Raw genomic sequence first — 22,488 nt, forward strand, 5'->3', positions numbered from 1 at the left:
TTTATAGACATATATAAGATAAATGCTTATAGGAGGGATTTAAGGTAGCAGTTTAAAATCTAGAAAATTTATTTTCACTGGGAGGATTACATTGATAGCTCTTTCTGTTTAGGGAAGTTTTCTGTAAAATGATGAGTATATATGTAAACTTCCCATGATTATTTTGTCCAGATATTATAGATTAAATGAAATATATGCAAGCATGTGTTAAGAATAATGTATTTATCTTCTTAAATAATCCTCACTTATTTCAAAAATGTTATTACATTAAAAATATATCTTTAGGCTGGGAATGTGGCTCAAGCGGTAGCGCGCTCGCCTGGCATGCGTGCGGCCCGGGTTCAATCCTCAGCACCACATACAAACAAAGATGTTGTGTCCGCCGATAACTAAAAAATAAATATTAAAAAATTATCTCTCTCTCTCTCTCTCTCTAAAAAAAAAAAATTCTTTGAAGGGGCTGGGAGTATAGCTCAGTGGTAGAGTGCTTGCCTAGCTGGCTTGAAAACTTCAGAAAATCTGAATCAATGGTATTCTGGTTACCACAAAAAGGGACTGTTTCCAGGTTGAATTGATCTTTTAATCTGATTTTCAGTTTTTAGGGAGTTTTCAAGAGTATTTGTTTGCTACCACTGAGCTACATCCCCATCCCTATTTATTTATTTGGTACGGGGATTGAACCCAGGGACACTTAACCACCGAGCTACATCCCCAGCCCTTTTTGTATTTTATTTAGAGATGGAGTCTTGTTGAGTTGCTGAAGCTGGCTTTGAACTTGTGATCCTCCTGCCTCAGCCTTCTGAGCCTTTTTATTGTATTTTGAGACAAGGTCTTGTTAATTTGCTGGCCTTGAACTTGCCATCCTCCTGTCTCAGCCTTCTGGGTCACTGGAATTACAGACGTGTGCCATTGTGCCCAATTTCTGGTCAGTTTTATATTTAAAGAACATTAAATGTCTTCATGGCCTTGTAAATACAGGTAAATGCTCTACCACTGAACTATATCCGCAACCTGTCATACTTTGTAATTGAGTTCTGCAAGAAAAGCCAATGTTTGATGTTGGTGGGACTGAAAATTGATGCAACCAATCTGTAAAGCAGTATGGAGATTTCTAAGAAAACTTAGAATGGAACCATCATTGACCCAGCTATCCCACTCCTCAGTGTATACCCAAAGGACTTAAAATTAGAATACTATAGTGACACAGCCACATCAATGTTCATAGCAGCTCAATTCACAATAGCCAAACTGTGGAAGCAACCTAGATGTCCTTCAATAGATGAACAGATAAAGAAACTGTGGTATATATACACAATGGAATGTTACTCAGCAATAAAAGAGAATAAAATTATGACATTTGCAGGTAAATGGATGGAGTTGGAGAATATCATGCTAAGTGAACTAAGCCAATCTCCAAAACCAAAGGCCGAATGTTCTCTCTGATAAGTGGATGCTGATCCATAATGGGAGGGGGGATGGGAAAAATGGAGGAACTTTGATTGGGCAAAGGGGAGGAAGTAGTGGGGTGTTGATAGGGGCAGGAAAAATGTGGAATGAGATGAACATTATTACCCTAGGTACATGTATGATAGCACATATGGTTCGACACTACATCTTGTATAACCAAATGAAGAGTTGTGCTGCATTGGTGTACAGTGAGTCAAAATGCATTCTGCTGTCATATATACCTAAACAGAATAAATTAATTAATTTTTTTTAAAAAGTCAGTATTTAAGATTATTAAGCTTATCTGGTTATATTACTTGTAAGTGATAATAGAGGCAGTCAGAGCATATGAGTGCTATTTTATGCAAATCTTTGTGCTAATTCCTTCAGTTGTAAAATTGTACTACATATACACATGGTGCACTGCACAAGTTTTCACACCACTTGTGAAATAGAAATTCTGTAGTTCACTCAAAAGCCAAAATGAAGAAATATATGTAGGGAAAATTTAAAGACAGGTAGTAGTAATTCATGAATGATTGAGTGCCAGGTAGCTCACTATTTTAATGTGAACAATATGAGTAATTGGTGATTCAGACAAAAAAAAATTTTTTAAATTAACTTTAGGGCTGGGGCTGTAGCTCAGTGATAGAGTGTGCAACATGTATGAGGCTCTGGGTTTCATTCCTACCACTGCAAAAATAAAAATTAAAAATAGAAAATTAGCTTTGAGTCAGTCTTTACTCCAAGAAGCAGATGATTGGTAAGTAGAGGTAAAAGTTACTATAGCAGGGCTGGAGTTCTGGCTCAGCTGTAGAGCGATCGCCTATCACTTGTGAGGCCCTGGGTTCGATCCTCAGCACCACGTAAAAATAAATAAGTGAAATAGAGATATTGTGCCCAATTGCGACTAAACAGTAAATATTGTTTTTAAAAGGTTACCATAGCATTCAAAAAGTATCTGACTTAGAAAAAGTGGAGTTACACATAGTGTCAGCTTGTATATGACAGGATGGTTTCATTCCTTAATTCTAATCCCAGTCGATCCCTAAAGGAATATAACTACTCTATTTCCTTTGTTTTTTGTTCTAAATGTAACTTTCTTACATTTCCACTTCCTCAGAGAATATTATAATGCATAAACCAGTTTAAAGCAAAAACAAGCCATGAGCCAGCAATTTTCCAATTTAGGTGTTCATCAAAGTAACTATCTGTAATCCTGCTTCTGGGGAGGCCAAGCCAGGAGGATTGCAAATTCAGGGCAAGTCTTGGCAATTTAGTGAGAACTTGTCTTGAAATAAAAGGCAGTCTCAGAGCCAGGTGCAGTGGTGCAGGCCTGTAATCCCAATGGCTTGGGAGGCTGAGACAGGAGGATCTCAAGTTCAAAGCCAACTTCAGCAATTTAGCAAGTTGCTAAGCAACTCAGCAAGACACCATCTCTAAATAACAGACAAAAAAAGGCTGGGGGTTTGGCTCAGTGGTTAAGTGCCTGTGGGTTCAATACCCAGTACCAAAAAAAAAAAACCAAAAAACAAAGGCAGTCTCAGTGGTAGAGCGTCTGCCTAGCATGTGTGAGGCTCTGAGTTTAAAATCCCCAATACCACAAACATAAAAAAAGAGATGTAACTGTCATACTTGTTAAAAGTATGGATGTATGGACCTCACCCCAGACCTACTAAATTAGAATCTGTACGTGTGAAATTGTGGCGTCAACCAACTGCCAGGTGATTTTTGAGAACGACTGTCCTAAGCAATAATCAGTCACAGTTCTTGGAGCCAGTGTATTTACCATTACAAGCCAAAAAAAAAAAAAAAATAGAATATTGATATTCAGACAAATATCCTGCTAGTTTGATATATATGGGTCATTCATTCATTAGTGAATGAACTGATAAGTCAACTTTTAAATTTTACAAGGTCAAGTGAACAATATCATTCCTCACAGTTACCAACATTGAACTCTTCCCCAGATAGAAAGTTTACTATCATCATTTTACCTAAGGTAAAATGCATTGAATGACTTGTTACTTGCACTACCTGTTTTTGGTAACCTCTATAAATATTCATGTTCTATTTAATGAAATACAAATCCTGTCAAAATTTTATTCTTTGGTAATACTTATGTATCGTCTATATCAGGGGAGGGAAAAATGAAATTTAAAAAATCCCAAACCACTAGTTTTTTCTTGTTATATGCCCCAAATATGAATTAACTGTTTTCATTGTTATAATTTTTCACTTAGTGTGCACCTGGGCAATCTGTTTTTTAACTACTTCTGAAGAAGTTCAAAGAAAACTACATGAAGAGGTAGACCAAGTATTTGGGAAGGGTCCTATTACTCCAGAGAAAATTGAGCATCTCAGGTAAGAACTAAAAAGGAAGAAGAGATCATTAAAAAGCAAATTTGAATTAGTTTATCTAATTTAAAGCTAATGTTAATATCTAGGAAACCTGTATAATTTTATAGGATTTCAAATATTTACATATAGATTTGAATGGATAATTTAATCTCCTGTTTTAAATAATAAAGTAGTTCTGGGAACCTTTAATGAGCCTGTATAAAATATTACTGTTAGGCAGTTGGGACATCCATGTTTGTTAGTGGTAATACACAATGGTACAGCTAGTTGGGAAATAGTGTGGAAGAATTTTATGAAGTTAAGTATACACTTTCCATATGAGTCAGTAATCACTTGTAGGTAATTAGTCAAGAGAAATGAAAACATGTTCATGTAAGGACCAGTATTGCAAATGTTCATAGCAGAATATTCCAAATAGCTCAAAAATGGAATCAGTTCAGTTTTTACCAACTGTTAAATAGATAAGCAAATATTGGTATAACCATAACATGTAACACTACAAAATAATAAAAGAAATATAATGTCAATGTACACAGCAAAATGGGTGAATATCATTATGATAAGTAAAAGAAGTAAAACGAAAGACTTTCTACTGTTAGTGCAGTGGCACACACCTATAATTCCAGCAGTTTGGGACACTGAAGCAGGAGGATCACAAGTTTGAAGCCAGCCTTAACAGCTTAGCCAGACCCTGTCTCAAAGTGAAAAATAAAAAGACTGGGGATGTAGTTCAGTGGTAAAGTATCCCTACCATCCCCAGTACTGAGAGGAAAAAAAGAAAAGACTGCCTATGGTATGATTTAATTTACATGAAATTCTAGAAAAGACAAAAGTATAGTGATAGAACGCCTTGAATATTGCTTCTCTCCAATTCATTCTCCGAAGTGCTGCTGGAACCTGTGGCTGCACACTGCAGTCACTTAGGCCCCTTTAAAAATAAAGATATGTGGGATCACACCTGTAATCCCAGCTGTTTGGGAGGCTGAGGCAGGAGAATCACAGGCGTGTGCCACCATTGGGGTGCAGCACTCTTCTTTCCTGGTATTTGCATAGACTATTTCTGTGTGTAGATTCTTTCTTTTCCTCTCTCCTCTAGGTAACTTCCAAAAATTTTTTTTGCAGGTCTTAAACTAAGTTTTTATTTCTCTGCAGAGCCCTTTCCCTCAATTAGGTATTCTTGCTATGTGTTCTCATAATACCCTGAACTTCCTTTATCATAACATATATGTCCCCTGCACTCTCTGTCCCTCTGTCAATAAGATTCTGACATCCTTGGGCATTATCTGGATTGTTCACTGTTGTATCTCATTATCTAGCAGTCTTCAAGCGTGAGTAGGTCCCCAATAAATATTTGTTCAAAAAAGGAAGGGAAAAGTGATGTTTCCTACTTTTGTTTCTTTTTTTATATTAGAAATATTACTATGCATAGTTACAACATTCCCATGCTTACTTCTTTTGTTAGTATTTCTAATTCTTTCTGTATAGTAAGTGCCTAGAAGTGAACTTACAGTTTACGGAGATTTTACAGCAGCACAGTGGTTAAGATTAAGAGCTATCGAGTAAGACAGATGTGTTTGAATCCTATCAGTACCACTTACCTGCTGTGTGAACCTAACAGTTGCTTTTAATTTAAATCTGTACATTCAGAATAATAAGAATTTCCATAGGATTTTTGTAAGGATTAGGTGAGATCCTATGTCTAAAATATTTAAGTGATCTGGGCATGGTAGATCAGTGGTTCAGCAACCCCGTGTTTAATCCCTGGTACCAAAAAAGAAAAAAAAAAAAACTTATGTGAATTGACTTATGGCAAGATTGTAGTACATTTTAGCTTTTATTTTTCTCATTAGGATATTACAATATTTTGATATATTGTCAAATTATGCATTAGAAAGGTCATACCAATTTGTACTTCCACCAACTGAATATGAGATGTCTTTTTCTCCACTTTTTATTAGTAATGCCTATTGTCATTCTTTTTCATCTTTGCCAATTTTGCAAGTGAAAAAAAACTCCTTTGATTGGTTGAGTATAATTTCATTTATCTTCAGGCCATTTGTATTTTTTTGTGAATTTTTTAGTACCAGGGATTGACCCAAGGGTACTTGACCACTGAGCTACGTCCCCAGCCTTTTTTTAAAATTTTTAAGTTTTGAGACAGGGTCTCACTAAGTTGCCTAGAGCCTCACTGAGTTGCTGAGGCTGGCTTCAAAACTGCGATCCTCCTGCCTCGTCCTGTTGAGCCACTGGGATTACAGGCATGTGCCACCACACCCAGCTACAGTGTATTTTGTTTGTTTTATATATATATAGATAGTCGTAGATGGACACAATACCTTTTTTTTATTTTTATGTGGCGCTAAGAATTGAACCCAGCACCTCTCCTGTGTGCTGTATCACTGAGCTACAACTCTAGCCCTAGATGTGGTTTCATTTAAATTTTTATTCTTCTGGAATTTATGTACCTATCTCTAAGCAAGTAAAAATTATGATGAGATTATTTCAAATTAGGAAGGTTTGAGAAGTGGTGGAATGACATTAAAATGTATGGAAATTTTAAACTGCTACTCCCAAAATAAACATGTTCAAAATTGTTTTAATTTTTTTATTAAATTTATTTTTAACTGGCATATGAAAATGTAAAAATTATGTTGATTTATTGATATTAATGGGGTGCTATAATGTTTTGATTCATATATGTATTATATAATGTTTAAATCAGATTAAGCATATCTTTAATTCATTTTGACTTGATTTTTGTTACTGGTGAGAGATAGGGGTTTGGTTTCATTCTTTTGCATGAGGATATTCAGTATTCCTGGCACCATTTATTAAAAAGACTGTGCTTTCTTCAGTGCAAGGATTTACTTCTAGGCTCTCTATTCTGTTCCTTGGTCCATGTGTATTTTTATGCCAACACCATGATATTTTGATTACTGTAGCTCTGTATACATTTTGAAGTCAAGCAGTATGCCTCCTGCTTTGTTCTCTGCTCTTTTTTTTTTTTTTAAGGTTCCTGTTTTGTTTTGTTTTTTAATATTTTACTAGTTGTTGATGGACCTTTATTTATTTATATATGGTGCTGAGGATCGAACCCAGTGCCTCACACATGCTAGGCAAGCACTCTACCACTGAGCTACAACCCCAGCCCCTTTGTTCTTTTTTTGCTCAAGATGGCTTTGGCTATTTGAGGTTCCCTACAAATAAGGATTATTTTTTTCTAGTTCTGTGAAGAATGCCATTGTCTTTTGACAGAGATTACATTGACTCTTTAGATCTCTTTGGGTAATATGGACATTTAATAATATTGAGTTTCTGACCCACAAATACAGTATATCTTTCCATTTTTTGTGTGTGTACTTTTCAATCATTTCATCAATATTCTACAATTTTCACTCTAGAGACCTTTTGGTAAAATTTATTCCTACATTTTATCTTTTCTTTTTTTCTTTTTTTTGGTAGCTATTATAAATGGGATAGCTTTCTTGGTTTCTGTTGCAGATCATTAGCTATTAGTATATAGCAACCCTATTTATTTTTGCATATTGATTCTTGTATCCTGCAGCTTTGCTGAATTTGTTCTGATAGGCGTGTGTGTGTGTGTGTGTGTGTGTGTGTAATTTGGGGTTTTCTGTATATATGATCACATCATCTGCAAGGAGTGACAATGTGATTCCTCTTTTCCAATTTTTTTTTTTTTTTTTTTTTTTTTTGGTACTGAGGATTGAACTCAGGGGCATTCAACCACTTAGCCACATCCCCAGCCCCATTTTGTATCTTATTTAGAGACAGGGTCTCACTGAGTTGCTTAGCCCTTCGCTTTTTCAGAGTTTGGCTTTGAACTCTCAATCCTCCTGCCTCAGCCTCCCAAACTGCTGGGATTACAGGCGTGCACCACCATGCCCTGCTTCTTTTCAAATTTTGATGCCTTTTATTTCTTCTTTCGCCTGCTTGCTCTGGCTGGGACTTTCAGTACTGTCTTCAATAAAAGTGGTAAAAGTGGATATCCTTGTTCCAGATCTCAGAAAGCTTTCAGCTTTTCCCCAAAGTAATGTTAACAGTTGGCTTGTTATATATGGCCTTTATTTGTTGAGGTACATTCCTTCCATGCTTAATTTGTGCAATGTTTTTACAAAAAAGCAATGTTGAATTTCTTTTGTCTTTTTTTTTTTTTTTTAATTTTGAGATAATGTCTTGCTGAGTTGCTGAGGCTAGTCTTGAACTTGCTATCCTCCTGCCTCAACCTCCCAAGTCTCTGGGATTACAGATGTAAGCCACTGTGCCTGGTGGGATATTGAATCTTATCAAATGCTTTCTCTGCTTCTATAGAGAGATGATTTTTGATCTTCATTCTGTTAATGTGGCATTTCATGTTTACTGACTTCATTAATATGTTTAAATTTTTTTTAAAACAGATATTGTCGGCAAGTGCTTTGTGAAACTGTTAGGACTGCCAAATTGACCCCAGTTTCTGCCCGGCTTCAAGATATTGAAGGAAAAATTAACCAATTTATTATTCCTAAAGAGGTAGGAAACTTTGGATATGTTCAACTCATTTAATTACTTAAATTTTTTTTCAATTGTATAAAGTGCCCGATAAATACTACCCATTATTAAATGAAAGATAATTATTTTACTTCATTTTATTTTGGTTTTTTTGGTACTGGAGCTTGAATCCAGAGACACTTAAACACTGAGCTATCTCCCCAGCCCTTTCTTTATTTTTTATTTTGAGACAGGTTCTCACTAAGTTGCTTAGGGTCTGACAAGTTGCTGAGGCTAATCTCAAACATATGATCCTCCTGCCTCAGCCTCCTCAGTCTCTGGGATTACATGTATTTGGCACCATGCCCGGTTCCTGTTATCTTTTACTATTATTTATGGTTTTTTGTTGTTGTTGCTGTTTTTAACTGAATGCAGATTTTAAATTTTCATACAGTTAAGTCTGTTATTCCTACCTTCCTTTCAGATTTTGTGACTTTTAGGTAGGCCCACTCCATCACCAAAATAATGAAGTGTTTTCTTCTATTATTATATACTTTTATTTTGTTTCATTATCTGTATTAAAAGATATTTAGGATGAACTAATTTTCTGGGAGTCATTTTGTCTCTGTTAGGCCTTGATTAACTAGATTGATATTTTTTTTCAGACTCTTGTTCTTTATGCGCTCGGTGTGGTACTTCAAGATCCTAATACTTGGCCATCACCACACAAGTATGAAATTTCTGTTTATTGTCTTTGTGATTTTCTATTTTTTGTGTGTTTGCATGCTTTCATTCCTTTTCTGTGTTTTAAGGAGAAATTCAGTGTGCTGTGACATGCAACAGAAAGCACTGCCTTCCCTTTCTGTGTTCATTCACTGCTTCTTGTCTCCATGAATCTTCTGCTGCCGTCCCTTTTATTACTACTTCTATCCTAAGATCTGTTCAGTTATCTAATCTCTCCAACTATCTTTAATTTCAGTAGAATTTTGGAATTCTTTTATTGTTAAGTGGGTAGTTTTTTATTTTTTTGTTTTTTAGTTTTAGGTGGACACAATATCTTTATTTTATTTTTATGTGGTGCTGAGAATCGAACCCAGTGCCTCACACATGCTAGGCGAGCGTGCTAGGCGAACATGCTACCACTTGACACAGCCCCAGCCTCTAAATGGGTTGTTTTTATGTTGCCCCTCCCTTTTGATTTCTCTCAACTATTTTCAGCTCCTTAGTAAAATTCAGAAACAGATGTTGTGTGTATGTGTCTCATGCAGGTAAACAGGAAGGCAAAGGTAAAGAAGAAAGCTACTGTTGTTTGCCTCATAGATGGCCATCTAGTAAAGTCTGACTTAAGATAGTAGTCTAGATTTAGTGCCCTGAGCTGGGTGTGGTGGCACATGCCTGTAATCCCAGTGGCTTTAGAGGCTGAGGCAGGAGGATTGCAAGTTCAAAGCCAGCCTCCACAATCAAGAGGCACTAAGCAACTCAGTGAGACCCCATCTCTAAATAAAGTACAAAATAGGACTGGGGATATGGCTCAGTGGTCGAGTACCTTTGAGTTCAATCCCCAGTACCCCACCCCCCCAAAAAAGGATAGATTTAGTGCCCTGGAAAAGGGTTATCAGTTGACTTCAGGTAAGACCTCAGTGTGAAATGCCAAGGGGCAGAGTTGAAGTACTGTGGACCTAAATCTGGAGTGTAAGGATGGGTGTGTTAAATGTTCTTGTCATTTTAGTTTTTAGTATTACAATGACATTAAAGGAAAATCTTAATAAATTCAACACCAGCCAATTCAAATTTTGCTAAGTAAAAATTATTTAGGTAAATTTTAAATTTCTAATGGCTTTTATAGGAAAATGAAAAATGCTTTGATGGAAAATATATACCTATAATTACAAAAAAATAAAATTATAAGTTTTAAGATTTTAAAAAATACTTGTGGAAAAAGTGCCAAGATTTTGATAAGTTTTAAGTGTTCTATGAAAACTATAGAAATTATATTATAACTTTTTTTTTTTGTACTTGGGATTGAATCCGGGGATGCTTAACCTCTGAGCCACATCCCTTTTTTATATTTTATTTAGAGACAGAATCTCGCTGAGTTGCTTAGGGTCCCATTAAATTGCTGAGGCTGGCTTTGAACTCACAATCCTCTTGCCTTTGACTCCTGAGCTGCTGGGATTATAGGTGTGCACCACCATGCCCAGCCTTTATTATAACTTTTGATAGTATTGCTATCATGCAACTGCTCAGAGAATCTAGGTTACAGATTGAAAATATTAAAAGGAATAGATGCACAGTGGTAATCATTTCTAGGCTTTTCTTTCTTTTCTTTTTTTCCTATTGTCCTAGGGCTCGAATCCCGGCCCCTTGTACATTAGGCAAGTGCTCTACCACTGAGCTGTATCCAAGCCCTCATTTTAGAATGTAATCACACTTAGGAGATATAGGTGACATTTTTCTGAAGCAAAGATTTCTGAAGCTGGGCACTTCCTTACTCATCTAAGGATTCATTCTTGTAGGTACCTTAAGCAAAAACTTACTCTAACAGAAATATATATAGAAGTGAGATGCACCTGTTGGACACAATGGTTTACTTATAGGGTAAATATAATATTCACACAGAAGAGGATGAGGAGAGTGACTTTTTCCACTAAACTGGATGTCTTCAAGGTCCAGGTAGATTGTTTTATGTCCTTTTATGGTTGAGTAAGATTCCATTGTATTGGTATACTAGAATTTATTCACCATTCATCTGCTAAAGTTGAGTTGTTTCCAGTGTTTTGCTACTGTGAATGAAACTGCTGTGAACAGCTATACAGGTTTGAGTTTGAATATAGGGTTTCATCTTGGGGACAATAGGCATACACCACCTCATCCAGCCTGCCCCCATCTTCTGCCCCCTGCTCTTTTTCCTCTTTTTAAACTTCAGAGTTTTGCTTTTTTAAAATACCTCTGTATTTGGAAGGAATTTTTATGTTGCATGATAGTAAGTTATTTTTAAGATATTCATTTCTGCAGTGACAATTTACAGAACAAAATTCTAAAAACAAAAAACTTTTCCTAGCGCCTTCATTTTCCTCAATTATTAATAAATCTGGGTATAGTATAATTGATAAATATAATTTTAAGGCCTGAGCCTCCAGTTTTAAGAAATAAAATTTAACTAAAGAAGCAATGTAAAATGCCCACATATTGATCCTATGTAACAGGCCTTAAAATTATTTAATATTCATTATTTGATTTTTGTGTGAATTATCCTTGTATCTCATGAAATGATATAAACCTATGTAGCATTCCTTCTTAGCTCTGAGAAACGTATTTTACATCTATTTGAAAATCATGAAGTGTAATTTGGCAACATAATGAAATATAACATGACAGCACTTTTTATTTTTAGCAAATGTTAGATTTTATTACAAACTTGTGTTCTTTTACGTCAATATTTAAAAGGCCAGTGGAGCTATATTATAATTAACCCCCAATTTTCTCTTTAGGTTTGATCCAGATCGCTTTGATGATGAATCAGCAATGAAAACTTTCTCTTTGCTTGGATTTTCAGGCACACAGGAATGCCCAGAGTTAAGGTGAATGATAGAAAAAATGAGAAAGAAAAAAATACCAGACTCTCCTTTTGTAATTTTGACAATTACTATTGATGAGAATAATGAATCTATATAAAAAGGGTATAATTTGAAAATTTGGTAACTGGTTGCCTTTCTTTCTGACTAGGTTTGCATATATGGTGACCACTGTGCTTCTCAGTGTGTTGGTGAAGAGACTGCGCCTACTCTCTGTAGAGGGACAAGTTATTGAAACAAAGTATGAACTGGTCACATCATCAAGGGAAGAAGCTTGGATCACTGTCACAAAGAGACATTAAAATTGTAAACATTTAAAATCTTTGTTAAATCGACTGAGGAAAATGGCCATTTAGAAAATATGTGTTGGATCCTTTTATAAACCAAGTATTATAACATAAACACTATTACTTCATTATGTAAATTTGGATTTTTATATATATTATTTTCTTAGGGCATGATACACATTTATCCTTATTGCACCAGTATATGGATAATTTTAATAGGCAGCTTTAATTTTCTACTTTTAGTTTTTATGATTTTCTAAGCCATGATTTTCATCTTCTTTTTCTTAGCTTGATCTCTAAAATTCTTGAACAGAGAAATTATTTTGAACAAGTTGGGGAATCATGTTTTTGAATATTCACACATACAAAAAAAATTCGGTCTCCACACACCAAGAAGTCCTGACTCCTTTTTATATTTCCAATAAATCACCTTAAAGGGAAATAATGGAACTTCCTATAGTTTTATTTCCTGGATTGTTTTTATTTTGGGACTGTTTATTAGTTTGTGTTTTAATCATTTTTATTAGGTTTGAATTGTTCATTGACCAATCTACCTTGCATTTGATGTTTGTTTGCCTCCGCACACACAGGGTTCATTTAATGGTTTACACAAGGCTCATCGTTTTGAACAGTTCTCACTCATTTGGAAAATAATGTAGTTGCTTCTGAAAGTGTATGTTTTGCTTGTTTGTTTCCACCAGTACCAGGGGTGCTCTACCACTGAGCTACATCCCAAACACTTTTTTTTCCCTTGAGACGGGGTCTTGCTAAATGATTGAAGCTGGCCTCAGATTTGTGATCCTCTAGCCTCAGTCCCCAAATAGCTGGGATTACCAGCATGCACCACTTTTGCTGGGCTTCAGTGTAGTGTGTGTGTGTGTGTTTTTTAGTACCAGGAGTGCTTAACTACTGAGGTACAACTCCAAAACCCTTATTTTTTATTTTGATACGGGTTCTCACTAAATTGCTTAGGGCCTTGCTAAGTTTCTGAGACTGGCTTTGAACTTGTGATCCTCTTGCCTCAGCCTCCCCAGCTGCTGGGATTACAGGTGTGTGCCACCACACTCATCTTTAATGTGTTTTGAAACATTTCTCCTGTGTGATAAACTAAGATTAAGTCTTCTTCTGTTTTGTTGCAAATCTTGGCAGCATATTATTCCACTAATTTTCATCCATGAAAGAAACATTTGGAATTTATTATTGTATTATCTCATATGCTAAATGTAATGAACTGGTCAGTAAGAAAGGAAAGGGCACTGACCATAGATCACAACCAAAATTGGGGAAAAAGAAAACAAAGATGGGGCTGAGGTTGTAGCTCAGTGGTAGAGGGCTCGCCTCGCATAAAAATAAAATAAAGGTATTATGTCCATTTATAGCTAATATATATATATATGAAAGATATGCATAACATGAGAGGGATAATAACCATATTATACATGAAGAGCTCATACAAGTTGGTAATAAAAATATACCATAGATAAATGGACAAAATATAAGAACAGTCATCTTTTGCAGGAGGAAATGGCTAATGAACTTTTAGAAAAATGTTCAGTCTTATTGCAGAGAAATAATAAGGCTTGGGGAGTATTTTAAGTGTCTTTCAGAATACACTTTAATACTGATTAAATTTTATATGTAATACTTTATTGATAGCATTATATTGGGGGAAGGGTTAGTTTTTGTCTGGGGAATTGACCCCAGGGCCTCATGCATGCTGGGCTGGTGCTGTTCCAATGAGCTTTACCCCTAGGCCCCAAAACATTGTATTTTAGTCAGTTTTTTTGGCTACACTATTCATGAAGAATTTCTTTTCCTTTTTTTTTTTTTAATGTTTATTTTTAGGCTACTAAAGGAAAAATGCCATGTACAGATAGAGGAAAGGAAGAAAAATGATAATTGTTTGCAAGTGGGTTATTTTTAACAGTGGTGAATTTCATTTGTTATTTTAGTGTCAAGATTATGGGCCTAAGGCTTAGGGACAGAGCATTTGCCTAGGATGCAGGAGGCCCTGAGTTTAACCCCCAACACCAGAAAAAAAAAAAGAAAAAGAAAAAAAAATCCTAGCTATCAAGTTATTTTATGCTGTGTTTATGGCTAAATAGCAAGTGGATAAATAGCTTCTCAGTGAGATGAGTGAAAGAGGCATTTTATTTTTTTATTTTAATTTTATTTATTTATTGGTACTGGGGATTGAACATAGGGTACTTAACCACTGAGTTACATCCCTAGCCGCCCTCCCCCTTTTTTTTAGATGTAGTTGGACAAAATACCTTTATTTTATTTATTTATTTATTTTTATGTGGTGCTGAGGATCGAACACAGTGCCTCGCACATGCTAGGTGAGTGCTCTACTGCTGAGCCACAACCCCAGCCCCACTAAACCTTTTTTATGTTTTGACACAGGGTTTTGCTAAGTTGCTTAGGGCTTCACTAAATTGGTGAGGCTGGCTTTGAACTTGTGTTTCTCCTGCCTCAGCCTTCCAAGCTGCTGGGATTACAGGCGTGTACCACTGTGCCCACCAAAAGGGGCATTTTAGACCCACTTCTAAGGAGCTAACATACAATTTAATTAGATGCAACTTTTATTTCTGGGAAAAGATTATGGAATAATTTAAATTCTAAAACTTTAAGTGAAATCTACTCCTAGTTATTATTGTTTTTTAAAGGGCATTATTAAATCTGTCCCCTCCTATCTATGTTTACTCTGGTTTTGTGTATACAGAGCATCTTCCTTTGTTATCCCAGTTCAGTGAGTGGATAGAAAACTGGCAGTGGAAGGTTACAGTAGGCAATTGATATGTAAACCAGGTGCCAGTGAGATCAGATGAGATGAGATGGATGGAATTTTAAAGCAAGTGACATCTGATAAGCATTATTAAGGCAAAAACAGGGTGAGGGAGCCAGAGTCAGAACTCTATAGTGTAATTACCAATATATGAAGCAGATGCAAATAACTGGTAATGATTAGAATCAAGGAGAAAAGAACAAAGAGGAATCCAGCTATATGAGCATATTTTGTCCATAGTTACATTACTACTTTAAAACATTTTAAAAAATCATTTTCTAGATGATTAAAAAAACTATACTGTCAGGCTACAGGGTGGGGGTACTCAGTGGTAAAGCATGTGTTTTGCATGCACAGGCCTTAGATACAGTACCCGACACCAAAAAATGTTTGTTAACAACATGTTCAAAATAAATTATCCATGCACTGTTGCTCTTACTTGGCTTTTTATATTTATCTTGGTAGCCTCAGTGTCACTAATGGTTTATAGTATGTGATTCTAGCTGGACTCTTCCTTTAACCAGAGGTAGCTTTTTAATTGATTATAAAGTTTTATAGCTTTATTTCTTCATTGATAATTATTTATTTTTTTTAAGGTACTGGGTGTTTGTTTTATCTTATTTTATTTTCATTTGAAACAGATTCTTGCTTAATTGCTCAGGCTGATATTGAATTTGCCAAAACTGGCCTCAAACTTGTGATCCTTCTTTTTCAGGCCTCTGAGTAACTAGAATTACAGGCATGCACCTGACTTGATCTACATTCTTTTTGATAATTAAGAAGCTTAATTATGTTAAAAGCATAAGCACAAAACATTTGTATGGACTGTAAAATTTAAGGCAAAATTAATTCTGTGTGTGTTTGGGAAAAACTCAGGTGCTATTATCTGGCCCAGGAATGTGTAGTTCCATTATTTTCTAGAAATAGATTCTATTATAGCCCATATGCCAATATTTGTTTTCTTTAGCTTAAAATTGTTATTGTTTCAACAAGACCTATTTTTTGTTATGAAAATCATATAGGAAACTTGAAAATCAAAAACAGAGTTCCAGGGGCTAGGGTTGTAGCTCAGTGGTAGAGTACTTACCTTGCATGTGCAAGGTACTGGGTTTGAACCTCATCACTACATAGAAATAGATTTTAAACTAATAGATTATATATACTTCTTCTTTGAAGTCACCTTTTTCCCTCCAAATCCATAAAACGTATTGTTATCCCACAAAATTTTCTTTTTTCTACATATGGTTATGTTGACAAATTGAAAAATCACTTCAAAAACAATAATACTATATGTAAAACCAAAGATGTGACTGATGGTATCAAGTAGTTTAGCAATGGTCCTTTAGTTGCTGTGGGAAGAAACCTGGCAGAGAAATGGGCACCATCTTCAAAGGCAGGCTTTTATCAACAAATTGTTACAAGTGACCTTAATTTTCTCCTTAACTCTGCTGTGCCTGTTTTGTAAGTTATCAAGACTAATGATTAATGTTGATAACAGAAGTCCAAGTAAATCAACACAGCCAAAAAAACACCCCAAACAAATAGTACAGTATTGCTTTCAGCTGTTGAGTGACCCGCTCTAATAGGGAACAGATGAGACAAACTGGCACTAATAACTAGGATGAAAGTAGAGTGGGGTGGAACAAGCATTTGTTATGAACCGAGTGCTCTATATACCTATCTCTTTTAGTTCTTAGAGCATAATAGTAGGTTCGAAGACAGTGTCTCTTTGCCTGTAAATGAAGATGGGCAAATACTAGATAAGAAAAAGCAAGTGTCTGAACATCACATTATCTTAATATCTTCAGTGGGGTTTATTTATTTGTGTATTTACGGGTTTTGTTTGTTTGTTTTTATTACTTGGGATTGAACCCAGGGACCCTTAACCATTGAGCCACATCCCCAACCCCTTTTTTTTAATATTTATTTTTTAGTTGTAGTTAGACCCAATACCTTTATATCACTTATTAATTTTTATGTGGTGCTTAGGATCGAACCCAGTATCTCACATGTGCAAGGTGAGTGCTGTACTGCTGAGCCACAACACCAGCCCACCCTTTTTGTTTTTTTAATATTTTGTTTTTAGTTGTAGATGGACATATACCTTTATTTTATTTGTTTATTTTTATGTTGCTGTGCTGGGGATCAAACCCAGTGTCTCAAGCATGCTAGGCAAACACTCTACCACTGACCCACAACCCCAGAACCTCCAGCCCGTTTTTGTGTTTTACTTAGAGACAGGGTCTCACTGACTTGCTGGAGCTGGCTTTGAACTCCCAATCCTCCTGCCTCAGCCTCCTGAGCTGCTGGGATTACAGAAGTGTGCCACCACGCCTAACTGTTGGTATATTTAATTTTAAGGAGGAGTTGAGCAATATGATGTATTCTTTCTCTTTTTAAAATACATATTTTTTTTCGTTGTCAATGGACCTTTATTTTATTTATTTATATGCAGTGCTGAAAATGGAACCCAGGACCTCACATATGTTAGGTAAGTGCTCTACCACTGAGCCACAACCCCAGCTCCTGATGTATTCTTCATAATAACTGAAAATGATTAAAAATAATAAAATACTAATAGTTAAAGAAATTTATAAATGGACAAAGAATATTACCAACCCAGCCACATTTCTGTAATGGTTTAATTTTTTTTAATTTCCACATATAATTTTTACATAGTACCTTCATAACAGTATGGTCTACTCTCACTGCTATGGGGGGAGGTCACTGAGGATCAAACCCAGGACCTATGCTAGGCAAGCACTTTTCCACTGAGCTGTACCCCAAGCCTACTTAATGTATTTTAAACATTTTCTTTTGTAGCTTCATATTTGTAATGGTCTCAGTAAATAGCCTTAAAAAAAAAAAGGAATAGACTTCTAAAATATATATCAATTTTAATGTTTGATTTATAGAATTTGGTAATTAAATTGGTAATTGTAAAATTTGAGGGGGCAGCTACTTTGTAAAACATCCAAACAATAAGTAAAAAGGCAAGAAATGACATTTCTTCTTCCAGTTTCACTCTCCACTTACTTAGTTTACAATTTGGTGGCTGTCTTTTTTTTTTTTTTTTAGTTAGTTGGACACAATTGCTTTATTTTTATGTGGTGCTGAGGATCACACCCAGTGTCTCACATGTGCAAGGCAAATGCTCTGCCACTGAGCCACACAACCTAGCCCTGCTGGCTGTTTTTCTAAATATTGATTGCATTTGAAAAAATGCAATAAGCAAATAAGTTACATATATCCTGTTTGGTAATTTTTTTAAAAAAGATTATTTACATCAGAAATAAAAATTTGTATTTCTTTACAAGCATTGCTATGTAATGAAACTTTGTTATTTCACCATTGTAACTACAGACAAAGTAGTAAAGTGCCTCTCCCCAAAACTGCAACCAATAAATATTTTTGAATAAATAAGGTAATTTTTATTGGGGTCTTTAGTGTATTTTCAATAAAGTAAAGAGAATTATTGAAGTTATGTAGTTGAAAAAATTTCAGATAGTCAAACTACCTCTAATGCTAAGAGTAGTTTGTGAAATGGAAAGTACCCCATTACTAGAAATATTTTACAAGATGTTGTGTAGCCATCTTTCAGCGACACCCATATTAGCTGTGAACATAGACTTACAATAGGTTATACAAAATATCAACCAAAATAGTTTGTAAGCTAGTTGTTATTTGTCCCTTCTATCATTAGATCATCATTGTTCTTTTTTTTTGGCGGGGGAGGGTACTGGGGATTGAACTCAGGGACACTCAACCACTGAGCCACATCCCCAGTCCTATTTGTATCTTATTTAGAGACAGGGCCTTACTGAGTTGCTAAGTGCCTTGCCATTGCTGAGGCTGGCTTTGAACTTGAGATCCTTCTGTCTCAGCCTCCCAAGCCCCTGGGATTACAGGCGTGTGCCACCGCGCCTGGCCAGGGTACATTCTTGGATCAATGTTTTTTTGCACAATTAGTGAGAACATTATTTCCCAAAGAGTGTCTCAGAGGATGCTATCCTGTGCGATCCTCGAAAAGTTTCCTTGATCATTTTCATTCTCTAGAGTCTCCTCAGTATGTTCTTTCTCAGATTTAATTCATATTAATATTGGAATTTGAGAATTCCTACTACAAAGAAAACTAGTTTCATATGATTAACCAGAATGTTCCAAAATTTTTCCCCAATAACACTATAAAACCTGCTCCTATAAAACTGATGTTTTAGCCGGGCACAGTGGTACACACCTATAACCTCAGCTATGCAGGAGTTTGAGGTAAGAGGATCACAAGTTCTAGTCCAGTCTCAGCAATGTAGAGAAACTGTGTCTCAAAAATAAATAAATAAAAAGTACAAAGGATATTGCTCGGTAATAGAGAACCCACGAGTTCAATCCCCAGTATTGCAATAAATAAATAAATAAAGCCAATATTTCATGAAGATTCTATAGAACAGAACCCATTTTGTTCAATGTGATCTAGAGGCAAATGGTTTTAAGGAATATCTCTTAGCTAGTTCCTTAAACGTGGTCCAGAGATTTTCTAGTGTAAGAGTGACTATAGTCTTAGAAACGATCCACCTAAATTCCTGAATTCCATATCTTTTAGCTATTTCTTTTCTCTTTCAGAGCCCAGCACCCAGTAGCTCTACTGACTCACAGCTCTGTCCTCACTTTTCCATTCTTAACCCAGATAGCAAGTGCCAGAACTCACTGCTATATTCCTATTGCTAGGCACAGGGAATAACTCACTGCACAACTCTCTGCTATATTATAATCCTGAGCATGGCAGGCTGGGGATGTAACTCAGCAACAGAGCTTGCACAAAGCCCTAATTCAATCTCCAGCAACAAAGGAAAAAACAACAAAAGCAAGCATGACATTATTATTGAATTTGTCTTGTGGGGTTTTTTTTTCACCCCAAGAGGGAGAACCCCACAGTCTCATGTCCCAAAACTTAACCATCTTGAACCCTCCACAACTCTCCAGATCTGGGTTTGGAAGCAGTCCACAAAGGAAACTGTAGATGCCTACACAGCAAGGAACACAAGAGACTTCAGTTACAGGCTGTGGTGGTGGAAGAAGCAACAAGAAATGACCAAGAGTCAAACCATAATTTTATTTTCATTGTGTGAGCAAGAGAAATCAGGTATCTCATCAAGGAAAACTCACAAGGCTAATAGGAATACTCAGAAACTTTTTAAAGTGAGAAGAGACTGCTAAGAATTGGTTTTTCTAAGTTGAAGAACAACATGGGGGCGGGGAGCTATCAGTGGTAGAGCATTTGCTCTGCATGTGCAAGAATTTGGTTTTTTTTAATTTTTAAAAATTTGTTATATATGACAGCAGAATGCATTACAATTCATATTACACATATAGAGCACAATTTTTCGTATCTCTGGTTGTACACGAAGTAGAGTCACACCATTTGTGTCTTCATACATGTACTTAGGGTAATGATGTCCATCTCATTTCACCGTCTTTCCTACCCATATGCCTCCTCCCTTCCTCTCTCTCCCCTTTGCCCTATCTAGAGTTCATCTAATCCTCCCATACCACCTCCAGCCACTTAAGGACTTGGTTTTGATTCCCATAACCCTGAGAATTCGGGGACAGTGCTTAGTTACTTGTATGAATTGTTACTTAATTACATTCTAGTAGTAGGTGTGTTCAATATCATGATTGGTTGCTTATGTTGCAAGGTCATCAGCTAATAGATAATTAACTTTTAGAGCTTAAACGGATCTTTTAGAGATTAAATGGTGTTGCCTGCTAACAATTTAAGAATGTAGAGGGAGATATTGAGGTAGAGCTTTTGGGAATAGAAGCATAATGTTATTAGGCTTTCACTTTGGATTTTTCTTATATAAGGCCTTCTGGAAATAATTTTATTAAGTCTATATCACTGTTATATCCATAGGATTTTGTTAAGCTTTCTTTTTCTTTCTTTTCTAAGAAGTATAGATTCAGAGGAATTTGAAAATGATTTTTTAAAATATTCTTGATACAGAACCTTTGAGGGAGATGCAAATGTGTTTTGAATGCTAAATTTACTTGGATTTAAAAATACATGTCTTCCAGCAAAGTTGCCATGACAACCTTTCTTAATGTGTGTATAAATTTTATGTCTGTCTCTTTGAAGTTTTCATTTTGTTCCAATACAGAGATTTACCAAAAGAATTGGGCATCTCTGGTGTATTTCTTTCTGGATGGTGCCCTGTGGAAATTATATAATTCTGGAAGATAAAAATCAAGTAATAGGTCAGTTCTGTGGCATGACAGTCCCACAAAGGTAAATATCATTTTGTTCTGTGATCATGAGTGATCTGGTTTCAACCCCAAGATGAAATTTGGGATTGAAGGAGATCCCACGAATCTATCCTGCATTTCTGTTTAGTCTTATCTAAAGGATGGCCCTAGGAAGTTTGGTAAATGCTGGACCACATCTTTTGGTTAGCCTGAAAACTGATCCAGCCTCCCAGGAATTTTCTAAATCTAATCCTTAGTTGATATCATTCTATGACTCAGAATCATGAAACATCTCTACAATGGCATGCACGAGCACAGAGACAACCCAGAGGCTGCTTATGGTGTGTATCCCAGCAATGTTAGAGAGAGGCCTTTATCAAACCTCTTCATTTACTTTTACTTCATTTCAGATACCCTTGATTTTCAACTTCTATTTTGTGTGTCAGGGGCTATGAAAAAAGCAGCAAGATTTGGGAAACCCAAAGTTTAGGAGAAAGGAATTTTTATCCTCAATTCTGGTGATATGAATTTCTTAAGCAAAGGAATAAAGAGGTGGTTTCTGCTACATTTGGGTAGCAGTGACTATATTATTTATGAACTCCTAACATGGGTACCTGAAATTTTGAGATGTTTGTTGAAGAGCTATGTTTGTGTTTTGTATTTTAGTGTCTGTGTGGTACAATTTCTAAAAAATAGTTGTTTATTTCAAGAACCCCAGAGGATAGTTAACTCAGTTGAGATCAAAAGCATGATCTATTAATTATTTAGCTTTGGTTTACTTTCATCTTAATAGACTTCATGATACAGTATTATATTAAAGAGAATCCACAGATATTTTCTAATCTAATCACCTTATAAAAGAGGCGAATTAAATTGAGGGAGGTTATTTTATATGGGAATTAACCTTACCTCCTATAGTTAATTTATATTGACTAACTCCTTAGTCCTGTTGCTTCTTTCATGATGCACCATGATATCAATAATTTTTTAAAAGTTTACTCAGAATTATGACTTCTTTTGGTTTCATCTTATTCTCTGAAGAAATATTTTTCTTTTTTATTAATTTTTTTAGTTATACATGGCCACAACATCTTTATTTTGTTATTTATTTTTATGTGGTGCTGAGGATCGAACCCAGTGCTTCACATATGCAAGGCAAACTCTCTGTCACTGAGCCACAACAACAGCTTATCTGAAGGAATATTTTTGAAAGACAGGTCTTTCTAAAACAAAAAGAACATCCTAAATTAGTATAATATGCTATTGATGACTAAGAGAAATGAATAATAGGCTCCTAAAAACAAACAAA

At 35.6% G+C, this 22,488-nt stretch overlaps 1 protein-coding gene across 3 annotated transcripts in view; it reads left to right on the forward strand.

The window, feature by feature from the left end:
• Positions 1-22,488, forward strand: part of LOC107138623 (cytochrome P450 20A1) — a 67,907-nt gene that overhangs the window by 42,847 nt on the left and 2,572 nt on the right. For 2 of the 3 annotated variants that reach the window (XM_015481286.2, XM_048808350.1), the window contains 5 exons: positions 3,690-3,810; positions 8,223-8,334; positions 8,958-9,022; positions 11,784-11,873; positions 12,019-15,380. In XM_015481286.2, coding sequence (XP_015336772.1) covers positions 3,690-3,810; positions 8,223-8,334; positions 8,958-9,022; positions 11,784-11,873; positions 12,019-12,169 — 539 coding nt within the window. In that variant the 3' untranslated portion in view covers positions 12,170-15,380. Of the gene's footprint in view, positions 1-3,689; positions 3,811-8,222; positions 8,335-8,957; positions 9,023-11,783; positions 11,874-12,018; positions 15,381-22,488 lie in introns of those variants that run through there. The other variant, XM_048808349.1, reaches the window with a different exon arrangement.

The sequence above is a fragment of the Marmota marmota genome, unplaced genomic scaffold (genome assembly GCF_001458135.2).
Source record: "Marmota marmota marmota unplaced genomic scaffold, marMar, whole genome shotgun sequence".
Lineage (NCBI taxonomy): Eukaryota > Metazoa > Chordata > Mammalia > Rodentia > Sciuridae > Marmota > Marmota marmota.